At 45.7% G+C, this 15,556-nt stretch overlaps 1 protein-coding gene across 3 annotated transcripts in view; it reads right to left on the reverse strand.

Moving 5' to 3' along the window:
* Window positions 1-5,112: 5,112 nt before the first annotated feature.
* Window positions 5,113-15,556, reverse strand: part of ARHGEF6 (Rac/Cdc42 guanine nucleotide exchange factor 6) — a 1,071,863-nt gene continuing 1,061,419 nt past the window's right edge. For all 3 annotated transcript variants that reach the window (XM_078688613.1, XM_078688614.1, XM_078688615.1), the window contains one exon: window positions 5,113-6,536. In XM_078688613.1, the coding sequence (XP_078544739.1) occupies window positions 6,414-6,536 (123 nt within the window). In that variant the 3' untranslated portion in view covers window positions 5,113-6,413. The remainder of the gene's footprint in view (window positions 6,537-15,556) is intronic.

Raw genomic sequence — 15,556 nt, forward strand, 5'->3', positions numbered from 1 at the left:
CAGAAAAGGATGTTTAGAAGAAAGAGCCTGGAGCTGACTCACTCTTCTGGCAGAGGTGATGGCAACCAGGAAAGCAGTCTTTAAAGTGAGAAGACAAAGAGGACAGTTGTGAAGTGGCTCTAAGGGAGCACACATCAGATAAGTCAGAACCAGGTTCAAGTCCCACTGAGGCATTAGGAAAGGAACAGGAGGGAAAAGATGAGTAATGCCTTTTAAGAATCTACTTACTACAGGGGGCTTGAAAAGGGAAGGCTGATATGGAAGCCGTAAAAAGGCTGAAATGGCCGCGAGATAGCCCTCGATAGTGCCCAGAGCAGAGCCCTACTGGGCCAAAGAAAGTAGGAATAGAAGGGCCTCTGAAAGAAGGGCAGAAAGGGGACCCACAACCTTTGATGTGCACCATGCCACAAACTTATTCCACCTGCAGGGGTATACCATCTTAGTGGAGGGCCGCCTGGCTACCAATATTATATCACAAACTTCGGGAGACAGGTCAAAAGACATCAACTGCCACCGCTAAATCTACACGCAAGGAGGTGGAGGCTGGACAGGTTCCGGTGGAGGACCGTTCCCTGTTGCTGCGACAGAAGATCTTCCTGAAGAGGCAGTCGGATCGGGGGATCGATGGCCATGCTGAGTAGCTCGGGATACCATACTCTTCGAGCCCTGTCTGGAGCCACAAGAATGACTTGAGCCCAGTCGCACTTGATCTTCTTCAGCACTCTGGGCAGAAGTGGTATAGGCGGAAAGGCGTATAATAGGCCGCAACTCCACTCTTGACGAAAAGCATTACCTAGCGAGTGCCACCTTGGAAATTCAAACGCGCAGAACTGATGACATTGCACGTTCTCATCTGTGGCGAATAGATCTAACCAAGGCTCTGCGCACTGCTGAAAGAGACCTTGCCCCACGTCTGAGTTCAGACGCCATTCATGATCCATCATGAATCTGCTAGGTGTTGAACCACCAGGAAAATACCCTGGTGTTCCAGCCAAGTCCAGATTCGCAGAGCCTCCAGACATAGGGTCCACGACCGCACCCCGCCCGGTTTGTTGCAGTACCACATGGCGGTTGTGTTGTCCGTGAACACCTGCACCACTCTTCCCCAGACAGAGAGAAGGAATGCCTTCAGTGCAAGTCGGATCGAAGCTCCAGAAGTTTGATATGGAGCCGGGACTCCGCCGGAGACCAGAGGCCTCTGATTGCCGCCTCTCCCATGTGGCCGCCCAATTCCAGAAGGAACTGTGTGTTCCGGTTGGGGAAGGGAGAGGGAACTGCCATTGACCCGATCGTGATTCGTGAGCCACCACTGCAATTGTCGTGCAGTGCCCTCCGAGATCACGTCGTGATCGGACAGGTTGTCCTGAGGCTGTGCCCACTGGAACTTCAGGTCCCACTGCAGAGCCCGCATATGCCATCTGGCAAGAACTAGCAGGATGCAGGAGGCCATCAGGCCCAGGAACCGGAGGGTCATCCTGACCGAAACCTGGGATAGAGGCTAAAAGATTGGAATCATAGACTGAATATCACAGAACCGCTGCTCAGGAGGATAAACCTGAAACCGCGCTGAGTTCCAGAACCGCTCCAATGAAGAGGAGCTTCTGATAACGGCCTGGGCCGAGCCCGCCTTCAACAACCAGTCGTCAAGATAGGGGAAGACCGGAACCCCTGATTTGCGCAGATGAGCAGCGACCACCACCATCACTTTTGTGAACACCAGAGGGGTGCTGGCAAGGCCAAAGGGGAGCACGGTAAACTGAAAGTGCTTGTGGCCTACCGTGAACCGCAGGTAACGCCGGTGGGCCGGCAGGACGGGGATGTGGAAATATGCATCCTGCAAGTCCAACGCTACCATCCAGTCTCCAGGGTCGAGGGCAGACAAGACCTGAGCTAGCGTCAACATCTTGAACTTTTCCTTCCGGAGGAAGCGGTTGACGTTCCTGAGGTCCAATATAGGATGCAGGCCCTTGTCCTTCTTGGGGACCCGAAAGTAGTGGGAATAACAACCACGGCCTACTTCTGGCCCAGGAATGCGCTCAATGGCTCCCTTGGCCAAGAGGGCTGTGACTTCCTGCTGAAGAACCGCAAGATGGTCCCCCGACATGCGGTGGTATTAGGTGGCATGGCTGGAAGGGTAGTCTCGAAGGGGAGGGAGTAGCCCTTTCGGACTATTTACAGCACTCACCTGTCCGAGGTGATGTTGCGCCAGTGGGGGAGATGATGGTGAATCCTGCCACCCACAGGCATCTGATGGGCCTGAAAGTTCGGACTAGGAAGGCTTGGAAGTGGATGCTGCGGGGGTGGAGGTGGAATGCTGGCCCCCAGAACCGCCTCGACGGCTCCCACGTCCGCACTGAGGTTGTTGTTGCGCTGGCCTGTGTTTCTGAAATGAACGTGTTGGGGCACCACTTCCGTGGCCACGAAAGGAGCGAAAGGCAGAAGACAGAAGAGGGCAAGATGCCGACAGGCCCAAGGACTTGGCTGTAGCCCGTGAGTCCATTTAGCGCTCCAACGCACTGTCTGCCTTATTGCCGAATAGGCGAATTCCATCAAAGGGCATGTCCATTAGAGTGTTCTGGACATCCTCTGAGAAGCCAGTTGTCCTCAGCCAGGCGTGGCGCCCGAAGCGCAACCGTCGTGGAAATCACCCTGCCCAGCAAGTCGGCGGTATTAAGGCCACAACAAATGGTGCACTTAGCTGCGTCTCTCCCAGCTGCTATAGCTTGGGAGAGTACTGTCCAGTCCTCCTCCAGACAGTTGGGCAGCACCTGTGCAACCGTTTCTCACACAGAGTGGCAATAGCGGCCCAAGAGGTATGCAGTTTTCACCGAGCGCAGCCCTAAGCTCGCAGATGAAAACAGCTTCTTGCCAAGCTGCTCCAGCTTCCTGGAATCCATATCAGGAGGGGCGGAAGGGAACGCGCTCTGCGAAGCAGAGGCTTGGACAACCAAGCTCTCAGGAGTGGGGTTTTGGAAAGAAAGAGGGGGTCGCCTGGAGCCGGGCGATGGCATCGGGCCACGTTCCTGTCCACAGGAGCCCCTGGGTTGGGCCTGGGCCAAGAGTCTAAAAGAACATCAGAAAGTGCGTCATTAAAAGGCAGCAAGGTCGCCGAAGAGGTTGCCGTCGGCTGAAGCACTTCTGTCAGGAGGTTAGTCCTGACGGCCACTGTAGGGAGTTCGAGGTGGAGGGCCTCGGCCGCCCTACGCAACACCACTGTGTAACTAGCTCCCTCCTCCGTAGTCACGGTGGTAAGAGGACACAGCATGCCAAGGTCAGGTGAGGTGTCAAGACAACTGGCATCCCTCAAGTCCTCTGCCCAGTCCGGATCATAGTCACACTGTTCTGTGAGATGGTCCTCAGACCCCTCCCAGACCTCCCCTTCCTCCGAAGTCTGTGAAACAGGCTGAAAATAAGGAGGACGGACATAGGGGTAAAAAGGCCCCATTGGCGTTGGAATCTGCATCGAGCGACGCCAATCCGGCGCCGTGTCCGGGTCGGGCTGAAACTGGGGCCGATGTCGGCAGTGGCACCGGACGACGTCGGAGGTGGTGCCGGAGGAGGGGTCGACACCGGTGGAGGTGTTATGAGGTCAACCGGTGTCGCCCGGGATCCGAGCCCGGATCCAGGGGGGTCCTGCGGCACCGGGGCAGCAGCCGACGGCAGCGCCGGGGCCGAAGCCGCTGGCGATGGAAGGGCAGGACCCCCTGTCGGGCCCGCGGGGCCCGTAGGCGCACTGACGGGGTCAGACGGCCCAAAGAGTCAGGCCATGGCAGTAAGAAACTCTTGCACCTGAGCAGGCATCGCCGATGGACCTAGAAAGGATGGGTAGGCCGGCGGCAACGTCGCAGGCTCTGCCGGAGCCTGGTGGGGTGGCACCACCTGCACCTTCAGCCACGTCGAGCGACGGGCGAGGGGAAGTCGAAGAGGGACGACACTTCTTCGACTTCTTCTTGGAATGCTTCGACTTACCTGACCCTGAGGGCAGAGGCTTAGATCCAGAGGAACAATGGTGTCGGCTCCGCGACCGGTCCCTCGACCTCCCACGGGACCTGGGACCTTGAGCGGCGCGGAGCCGACTGCCAGACTTCCAACAACTTTCTGGACTGCACCCGCAAAGTCTGGCCTGGCAGTCGGGGCACGACTTGGAGTCGTGGTTGCTCCCCAGGTAGTAGAGATACACGCGGGGGGTCCGTCACCGGCATCATGCGTTGACAGTCCCCACAGTTCTTATAGCCAGGCATCCCTACGACACCAGGACTCGATCGACTCAAAAGAATTGAGACAAAAAACTTCGAAAAAACTTAGTCAAAATGTGACTGCGGGTACTTGCTTTTCCCGGATCTACGATTGCTGGCGTGCAAAAAGAAAGAACTAACGTCAGCGCGCGAGGGCGGCGTCTAAGTAGCTGCCGCTACGTCATCTCGGCGACCATGACGCAAACGATGGAGGCGGAGCCGCACGACGCCACCTTCCGACGCACAGGGGTACTGCTGACGAAAACTCTCCGGATCCAGTCTGGGAGTAATTTTAAGGTAAGGAATCTATCACTACATGTTTCTTTCAGATAAAAAAGAACAAAGGAAGTAAAGTCTGCAAGAGGCAAAAGTATATGTGACTTCTACTGCACTGGGAGAAGACAGGGAAGGGTAAGCCGGCGAGCAGCAAACTGGGGCTGTGGTCTTTCCAAGACCAGAGCAAAGGCTTTGTCCTTGGTAGAAATGTACCACAGCGCTCTGACATGCCTGTCTGAACATTCAACTAAGAATGGGGATATCACAAAAACTGAGAAAGCAAGGGATCATCAGCTTGGCTTGACAAAAAAAAACAGACAGCAACACAGACATCAGATTGGAAACTGAGATGAGAGGTGAGCTCCACATAGTCACTAATAGGTCACAGTGAGCCAAACAATGCACCTCATTTGGTCCTACACTTTTTAAAAACGCAGACTTATTTTTCATGGCCCCTTTCAAAGCAGCACAAATTCTACTTAGGAGGGGGACAGAAAGAAAACCATGTGTGCAATTTCTGAAGAGTCGATCAACCGTGTATGGAAATAAAACAAGACGGATCAGATGCACATTTGTCAGAAATTAAAAAACTCTCTTGATCTGAGGTCCGAACCTTTATTAAAAGTATTTTACATTGGGAAGTGAATTTCTACAAACTGCACATGATAAATTCTTGCTACGCGATATAGATTTTTAAGAAAGAGTCCTATCTTCCAAAAATGATTAATATACGTATATGTTTTATTTCAAACAGAAAGCTTCTCTCCTAAATGGTAAGTACAATATAGCTCACGCTGTGTCTGTATTGCAGCCATAGACAACTTCTCAAGATCCAAGGCAATTGTCTGGATGGCTTCGAGCCACACCTCCTTTTATGACAACTGTAAAACCACCACTGTAGGTAATAACAAAACAGGCGCACACACACACACGCACACACACACTTATCTGTTGGAATCTGAAAGTTCTCTAAACATGTGCATAAATTGTTCTCGGAATATTAGCCAGAATCAGAAAAAAAGGGACATGAAATAAAACGTCTCTGTCACACAACACCCCTGAAATTCGTACATAATCAAGCTGCCTCTTTACATTCACACATATATGTGTTTACACACAATGTAATACTGGAAGCGCTACAAAAATAGAGAGAAATTTAGAAGCCACAACCCAAAGCACATACTCCCATAATTGCATGGCATGCAGAAGAAACAACTGTGAAGAATCTGTTGTCAACTGATCAGTTAACCCCATTTCCTGCAGGAAACGCTGATTTTTCCAACGCAAAGTTCTAGTACCTTTGGTATAAGCACTTATAAAAAGATATAATGACTTAACTTGCACTTAACACTCAATGAAACAAACCCTGTAAGGTTAATGTTACAATTCTCAATACAAAACATCCCTGGGAGAAAGAAAATAATTCTGTACTTTGCCAAAAAAAATTGCTTTTTTTGATTGCCAGAAAATAAGTGCCAGTTAATTACAAAATATCCAGCACAGACCTTTCCATTCAATAAATTAGAAGGCTGATTGAAAAAGAACATTAAAAGTGCATCGACAGCTTTAGAAAGCCACTGGCAGAACCTCTTTCAAAGAGGCAAAGAAGCAGGTCCAATGTTCAGCGGGTACAGTGCAAGGAGGTTGGTGCATATGGTTTGTGATGGACTAATGCCCTACATCAAGCATTTGATGCACACTCTCTGCTAGATGAAAGGTTTACTGTTCACAATGAATGGAAACCACTAGACAACTATTCCAGTTCCACCTATTTTTTTGGTACCAAAATTGAATATGGAGCAGGAAGAGGCAAAGCGTCCAGTTGTACGTCCCCAAAACACATGAAGTAACAAAATAGTAACCGCCAGCAGCATCATTTGTGACTGAAGCAAAATTGGGAAGCTAATGGATTGTGTCCTCGCGAGCACATTCATTGGTTTGCTTCAACAATCTTCTGACCAGCTTCTCTAGCTCTTTTCTTGACTTCTGTTCATCATCCAAACTTTGCTTCATTCTTTTATTTTCCTGCAGGTAGTGAAAGGTATAACAATGAAAAACTATTAGGACATTTTTTTACTTTACAAGACACGTTTAAGAACTTGGGACACAAACGACAAATAGTAATTTTTCCATTTGTAAAAAGTTACTAATATTTTGTTTACATTTCTTGATTGATTTGACATATATTCATGCATTACAGCGGCATCTGTAAGTAGTCTTTAGGCGTTGCATCTTCTACAGTCTCCTTATGTTACAATCACAGGTAAAAAGTTACTCATTTGGTTCATACAACACTTAAAGCTAGATGGCGTCCGCACGGACGCGTGTGTGAGGAGCTCTCTGTCTCCAGACTCGGCTCACCTGGATGTTGCTGTTTTGCCGGCTGACTGATAACCGCGTTTTTGGCCCGGTGCGGTGAGAGGAAGAAACGCTGTGGCGAGAAAGTAGGAAAATCTGGGGTTTCTCTGTTGTTCCGCTACCACCTTACCGCAGTGGGGGCTACGACTTTCTAGGAACTGCTGACCGCGACGGCTCTCTGCTCGGGAGCCCGTGAGCCCGGGAGCGGCGTCAAGGGCGTGTGTGGCAGATTCAGCCCCGTGAGCACCGGCGGTGCGTTAGTTCGTGGTGTGCCGCACCCAGAGGAGGAATATTGAGTCAGCGGCTGCTGGCTCCTTTACCGTGACGGCGGTAGGCTCCAGGATACAGGCACCGAGGGAGCAGGCGAACCGTTGGTAAAACCGAAGGAAACCAAGTGAGATACTTTTTTTTTTTGGGCTCTGATTAATGGTATAACCGGCGCACAATTGGAATATAATTTGAAGAGTGCTATTGAACATTTGAATTGGAATCATTACCAGCACCATGCTTGTTTGCTGCAACGGTTTTATCTTTTTTTTTTGTGGAAAAAAAGTCTGTGCGAGGGAACTATAAAAAAAAAAGTGAGATAAAGACTATTATATTCACACTGGGGCTGGTGCTGTACATAAACGTGCTAGTCTATTTGGAGCCAGGAATTGATTATTTTTTTTCATTGCGGTACGCGGCTTGCTCCTTTTCTCTACTATGCCACCCAAAGTGGCTAGGGGCGGGAAAACTAGACCAGTCGGTGAAGCGACAATTGGTACACGTGCCGCACTAGCTGCGAAGTCCAAGGAAATGCAGGACGTCCACGATTCAGGACATGTTGGGCCAAGCAAAGATATTAATGTGGGTAATCCAAAGATACCGCAAATGTTCCAGAGCGCTGGCGGAGGGAAAAAAACGGGCAGTGCGGATACTACCCCTAATCCTAGCAGCAATTCTAGGTCTAATCTCAATGAGGCTAAAGCGACTTTAAGCAATGGTGTAAATACAGAACAAGCTTCTCAATCCCAGGTAATGATATTTTCTGGGCCACCTTTAATCTCAACTGAGACTGATGAAGACGGTCATGAATTGAATGCTAAGGAGGATGGAGAAGGTACTCTAAGTGAGGGAGAAGCGCCGGAGCGACTAAGTAGCAAGGATGGTGAATTTTATTCACTCTCAGAACAGTCTGAAGGATCAGACATGGAAGATGAATTATCATTTCCAGAGGACAGTTGTGGCGACAACATTGCAAATTCCTCCAATACTGATGGTAGTCAATACCAGAATATTTCTTCTGCTAGTACATCTGATCAGGCCTCTACAATACGAAAGAACGATAGAGGGGGCAGTGCTGGATCGATTACTAATACCGAGGTGGCTGACTGGGATCTATCTATAGGAACACAGTTGCTGGAGAGGTTAGATCTCTCTGATCAACTTGATGGTGGAATGGTAACTATGGTATCTAGCCTAGCACCGTCCCCTGTGTCACTGGAGTAGATTTATGGGTCCATTAACGATCACAGGTTGGAGGCCCGAGCTGAACATCTCAAGCCCCATACAGCGTGTAAGAAGTTGCAAAATACGGTTCGCCGCCTCGCAAAAACATGTAATGACTTCACGGACGGTATGGTAGAAGCAGAGGCCAGGATATCATCTCTAGAAGACCAGATGGTGACTCAGAAGGCATATCTTGTGGATATAAAGGCACATAGGAATGCTGTCCAGGATAAGATGGACGAGTTCGAAAACCGAATCAACGAATATTAGGGGTCCCGGAAAATCTAGAGGGGCAGGATGTACGGAAATTTGTGGTAGAGCTTTTTGAGGAAGCATTCCCCGAGGTGACAGAATGGGTCTGGTCACGCGACATCCAAAGGGCCCAAAGGTTTCCTTTTCAGCTGAGACCAGCAAGAAGCACACAAGTGGGACCTCAGCAACCACGGGCAATTATGATTTCTTTAAATAATTTTCTGGCACGACAGGTACTCTATGATAAGGCCAGGCCCAATCGGAAGAGAACTGGCAAAGGCATACAGTTTTTTGTACGGCCAGACTTTTGCCATTCTACTGTTGAGAAACGCTGGAAGCTTTGACAATTAATCGCTCCATTCCAAGCCAAGGGGTAACAAGTATTTCTTTTGCAACCAGCAACTTTAAAAATTATCCATAAAGGTCAGACCAGGTTTTTCTCATCTGAAATAGAAGCGAAAGACTATTTACTTACTCTGGCTTGACTGTTTGGTCTAATTCTCAACTAAATCATGATTTTCTCTTTTTGATATGCTTTGTTTATCTGTTAAAATTGGATTAGATTTTGAGCCGAGTCTTTTGGGGAGCCACTCACCGAACATCACAAGGGTGCTTTACCCTATTGCCTTAGTTAAGGTGGAAGGGGGTTTCTTCGGGTGGGTGGGTAGGTTTGGTGTGTCGGTGTGTGGGTGGGGTTAGGGGCACTAGGGGTCAGGGGGTGCGGTGGAGGTGTGGGGTAAAAATAAAATGTCAATTCATAAATTTTTTGGGGAGAATTGTGCATTAATTACAGCTTCTTGGTTACTAGTAAGAATTCATGATATGCATTTTATAAGTCTTGATGGCGGCTAGGTGTTTACGGATCTGTTCTTTTAATGTCTGCGGTCTTAATAATGTGGCGAAAAGAAAACGGGTGATTAATGAGTTGCGTCTTATCAATCCTGATGTTCTTTGTATGCAGGAAACCCATATCTCTTGGTCCAATCATAAAATTCTATCCTGGATGGGGTTTACGTTGCTGGCTGTCTCAAAACAAACTACTATGAACAGAGGTGTTGCGATTCTGTGTAGTCGGGTGTTTTAGGATCGGGTAGGACGCGTGTGGACAATTATGGGTGGTGGGCGATCACTGAGTGTATAATTGAGGCAACTAGGTTCACAGTATGTACAGTATATGGTTCTAATTTCGACGAGGCCGAAATGCTTGAGTTTTTAAATGTAGAATTGGCACAGTGGGCAAGTCCTCTGATAATACTTGGGGATTTTAATGTGCATGGAGCTGCCCAAACCTGGAATCCCGCTTTTAAGAATTATCAATGCCGCAAGCCGAAGGTTTTTAGGGCATTAAATCACTTGATATCACAACATGGATTGGTGGGCAACGTTACAACCCGGGAGTCCGGGGTACACTTTTTTTCCTCTCCCCATTCTAAATTGGTAAGATTAGATTATATATTTCTTCCCCGATTTCTTACTGCAGGGGCGAATATTCAAGTAATGCCGCGCATTACTTCAGACCATAACCCTGTGGTTTTAGACCGGACATATTGAAAAATGAAACGTGAAGTACGTGCCTTTACTTTTAGTAAACAACTAGTCTGTGATGAGCAATTTCAAAATCATATTAAGGCATGGGTTGTGCAGTTTCTAGATTTTAATCGGGGCACTGTTTCTCAACCTATGGTTTGGGACTCGCTTAAAGCGGGATTGCGGGGGGAAATATGCAGCTATGGATGGGCGACACAAAAAAAAAACAAAAGACTTTGATAAATGGGTTGATTAAAGAACTTAGTAAGGCAGAATGTGAGCTTACTGCCACGATCCACTCTCACACTGATTCCCGTACGGCTCAAACTAAGGTCGTCATTGTAAAGCCAGGATTAATGGGATATGGAGCCAGGATATTGCTGCCCAATATCAGGTTTTTAAAACTGAAAGATATGAATATGGTGAGGCAACAGGTAGATGTTTGGCTCAAAGAATGCGGGGTAGGCAGGCAGTGCAGCGTATAGATGTAATTGAAAATGCTAGTGGGGGTATGGTGGAAACTATGGAGGAAATCATGGAAGTTTTTTGTAGGTATTATCAAGAACTCTATACTCAAGACCCTGTTGCTGAGGAATTAATCGAGTCTTATCTTCAGGATTTTGATTTTGGTAAACTTGGGCCTCTTGAGAGGGAGAAACTGGAGGCTCCAATTTCCATGATGGAATTGCAGTCTGCAATAGATGAACTGGCATTAGGGAAAGCATCTGGCACCGATAAACTCCCTTTGGAGATTTATCGATTACTATTTGAAATTATTAAAGAGGACATGTTTATTACCTTTATAACTGCTCAAGGTGGAAATCCCCCGGCTTCTTGGGATGAGGCTAACATTGTAGTTTTAAAAAAAAAGGATAAGCCCTCTAGCTCTCCTGGGTCATTTAGGCCTATACCTCTAATAAATGCTGATGCCAAAATATATTCAAAAATATTGGCAACTCGGCTAGTGCAAGTTGTCCCCTCCCTTATATCCAGGCAGCAACATGGGTTTCTTCCTGATAGAAGCACGATCAATCATATTCATAGGGTCATATCAGCTATAGATTTTGCAAATACGGTACAAAAGAATATTGGAATTATCTTTCTTGATGCTGAAAAATCATTTGATCGTGTTACATGGGATTTTTTATGGGCTGTAATGCATAAGATGGGGTTTGGACCGAATTTTATGCAGGCAATACGCAGTATGTATAAGCGTCCAACTGCTGAAATTTGCACTATGGGACATGAATCTTCAGCCGTACATATAACTAGGGGAACACGGCAGGGATGTCCGTGTTCCCCTTTGCTTTTTGCTATTTATATAGAACCATTATTACAGCTTTTGGAGTCTACTAACTTTATCCAATCGATTGTCAGTTGGTGAGCATAACATACGTGTCCTTGTATATGCGGATGATATCGCAGTTTTGACATCAGACCCTGCATCTGCTTTAAGAGAGGTAGAAAAAATTACGTTAAGGTTTGGTCAGGTCTCCGGGTACAAGCTTAATGTCTCAAAAACTCAAGTTGTCTGCACGGCTGGGTTGTGTCCCGGTGAACCTCGTGTAACACCAGAGGCCAAATACTTGGGGATTAAAATTAGGATGTCTGTCCTGGAAATTATAGAAGTAAATTGGGCTGATATTGTAGGATCTGTTAAAAAACAACTTGAAAAGGTAGAATGCCTACATTTGTCGATGGTTGGGCGTCGGAATGTATTAAAAATGTCTATTCTCCCAAGGTACTTTATTACTTCCGGACAGTTCCTCTCGAGCTCTCGCGGACACAATCAATGCAGCTCCAATCTGTTACCGATAGGTTTATTTGGGGGTGGAAGAAAGCGCGCTGGGCATCAAAATATATGATGCTCCCACTTTCACGTGGAGGGTTCCAAATTTCTTCTTATATTATTTGGTGTGTCTCATACCAAATTCAAAATATATGTTAACAGGGGAGGTTACACGACAGTTTGAGTCGCCTAATATCTATCAAATGATAGTAGGGAATACAGCCCGTGCAGCTATGTTGAAATTTTTTGAGCCAAGCTATTTTAAACGCACTAGATTTAAAATTATGATCGCAGCATATAAGGGATGGAAAATGATACGTAAAATCTTTGACATTGGTCGGATTAATTTCTATACACCACTAGCATGTACAGAAATATTCCCGGGGATATTTTGGGATGCGAAGATGAAAGTTTGGAGTGATAACGGGATATGCCGCTTGGGGGATTTGTATAAGGATGGTGTATTGATGGCCTTTCCGGATTTAATGGCAACAAATAATGTAACCAAGAACGATTTTTTCAAATATCTACAGTTACGTGGCTTTTTACAAAAACGTGCTAGGCTACAAGATATTCTGTGTAATTAATTTATTGAAGCTATCCATAAAGGGGCAAAGATAGGGGCGTTATATGTAATACTAATTTCTAAGCAACGAGACGATCTAGCTCTTCAAGATTCCAAATGGCAGGCCCGATTAGAAAACTGATATGGCAAATGAAGTAATTCTGTCTGCAAATTTGCGTACACAACATTATAAAACCCTGTTTAATTTATACCATACACCAGTTAAAATGATGAAGTTGGGCGACAGGTATGATGGTAAATGTTTTAGATGTCAAATGGAGGAAGCCGATATAGTTCATATATTTTTTGATTGCAATGTACTTACACAGTTTTTTTATGTATTGAACGATTTTTGTTAGAAACAACTAAAGTGCCTTGAGTAATAAATCGCGAAATTATGCTTTTATTATGAAATTATGCTTCTTGGGGTTTGCAGCAGGGCAGAATTTATACAGAATAATTACTCCAATCGTTATTTTTTCTCTATGGCCATGGCGGTGGCTAGATTGTGTATAGCTACAATGTGGTTGAAACCAGAGGCACCTGTGTATGAAATGTGGCGAGCCAAATTTTATAATGTATTTTATTTTGAGTATAATTTGTATCGTCTTAAGTCATTGAGAAAGAAGCAATTAGGATTGAAAGTATGGCAGCCTATGTTGCAACATCTTGATGTCTCGTTGCAATAATTACATTGTTATGAAGTAATGATTTATTTCTTCTTAGTTTTAACCTTGCGAGTATGTAATATATATTTATGTTTATTGCTTTTTGCCTTTTTGCAGGCCTATGTTTTTGTCCAATCTTGAAATCTTCTCTGCCCTTTGCTTTGGTTTGTTCCTGTATGTTATGAACTGAACAATAAAAAATATTAAAAAAATAAAATAAAACTAACAAAATTACCCTATTAACAAATACAATTTAAAATACCTAACATATTTTCAATACTATAGCAATTGTACAATAACATTTGCCTACATTTAGGTATCAGTTTGATTAAGTGACGTAATGTATCAAGTGTAAATAATGCATTAATTTATCAGGGCCATACTTCTTTAAATTGAGGAAAATAAACTTACTTATATACTATATTGACAATAAGGATTTATTATGTATCAAGCAGTGACCAGCAGCACGTTCTCGGACCAACATAATTGGCAAAAATTGTACCTGCTGAGCACCTGGGTTGTTAGGAAAAGGTGGTGGGAGCTTCCAGAAGGGAATCAACCTTTACAACACAGATGTTACCATGGAGTAAGTCCACGCAGTAAGTCCCACACAGCGGGATTGCTAAGTGGTCTTCGGAGGCCAAGCCCCCTTTCTCCATCACTCTACAAATGTGGCTCATGATGCACTACAGGTTGGGGGATGAAGTCAACTTTACTCCTGAGGGACCTTGGGGGGCCAAGAAGCCATCTTAAAACCCTCTATAAGTCCTCAACAGCATGTTTTCTAAAAGCTGATCAGAGGCCAATCCCCTTTCCCCACCACTCTGCAAACACCACTACTCGTTAAAAAACCATAGAAATTAACTGAAAAAAATCTAAGATTACAAGGACGTTATAGTTTGGAATAAGCATTTAAAAAAAACTTAAAAATTCACTGAAAAAACAAAGGTTACAGGGACGTTATAGTTAGGAAATGAAATAACAAAAACCTTAGAAATTCACTGAAAAAACAAAGTTTACAGAGACATTATAGTTAGGCTCAGGTTTCACTCGTACAAAACTAGAGAAATTCAGTAGTTATATTTATCTGATCTAACTATATCTCACGTCCCCGGAATGCACTGCTTATGACCTCACATATTACATCACTCATGACATGGTCAGTGACATCACTGATGACATCTCAAATGACATTCCTGATAACATCATCCACAGAATCTCTGACCTACCCACTCACACCCCAATATAACCTTTCATGCACCCACTCCAACATTTTCATTGTAAAGGCATGTTTGGTAAAAGTTTTTTCACATGTTTGGTAAACGTTTGTGTGATAAAGGCATGAGTGGTAAAGGCACATGCGTGGTAATGGACTTGTGCTAAAGGCCTGCTTGGTAAAGACATGCATGGCTCCATCATACATCCCTTCTAGGACTGCTATTGCCGAATGATATGCCACCAGCCATTCCCATGTGGTGTAATCTAGTAGCCTTATAAATTAAGCTTCAACCTTTGTGTGCCTACACAACTTTTGCTGGCAGACAGGGGAAGTTCAAAATGACTGGTGCCACTGATGTGCGAATTATAACCATTTAAGACAAGGGTCGAATTGGGAAGAAAAAATTAGCCCATGCATACAAAAATATGGCCCATATTTGCCGACTGCAACCTTTCATGAAATATTGCACAGTTAGAGTCAGGGTTAATTTGGAATGACATTTGTGGTAAATAAAGCTTTTGAAGGTTCTAGGGCCAGTTCCAATATCAAAGTCTGGGACACCATAGTTCCATTATAGCTCACCCTCAGATCTTATCACACATACGTTCAGGTCAATAAATCTGCTCACTCTCAGATCCCCAAGCCCTAGCTCACCCTCAGATCTCTGAATTCCAAGTCAGGCCCTAAAACCCGTGTTCATCCTTAGAGATTATCACTTGCCACTGAACAACATGACCCCAGAGGTATATGCTCATCCTCAAGTTTGTAGGCCCTTAGCCGTCAAGGACACATAGGTGCAGAACGTCATAAGGCCTTAAGGCTCTTAGTCACCATCAATTTGTCCACAAACTAGCGACTTACTAATAGAACCCTTAAGCTCATTTCCACTCACTCTTCAGTCCCCTTAAGATCCTCCTGCGTCTCCGATCCAGAGGCTCCAGCCACTCTCAGGAGCCTTTAGATTCCAGTTCGTCTCCAGATCACTCTATTTCCCTTTTTAGCCTCAGGCCCAATAGCTCTTTCTCACTGTTACCTAGAAGCCCGAGAGTACTATCAGTCCGTGAAAACAGTGATCACCAATAGATTCTGCATAGTTCCCTTTCTGCACTACTCACCCTAAGGGAATGAGGCTCACGGTCACTGCCAGTTTTTTTAAGCTCCTGCATACCTTTAATC

Source organism: Lissotriton helveticus, chromosome 4_1 (assembly GCF_964261635.1).
Source record: "Lissotriton helveticus chromosome 4_1, aLisHel1.1, whole genome shotgun sequence".
NCBI classification, from domain to species: Eukaryota; Metazoa; Chordata; class Amphibia; order Caudata; family Salamandridae; genus Lissotriton; species Lissotriton helveticus.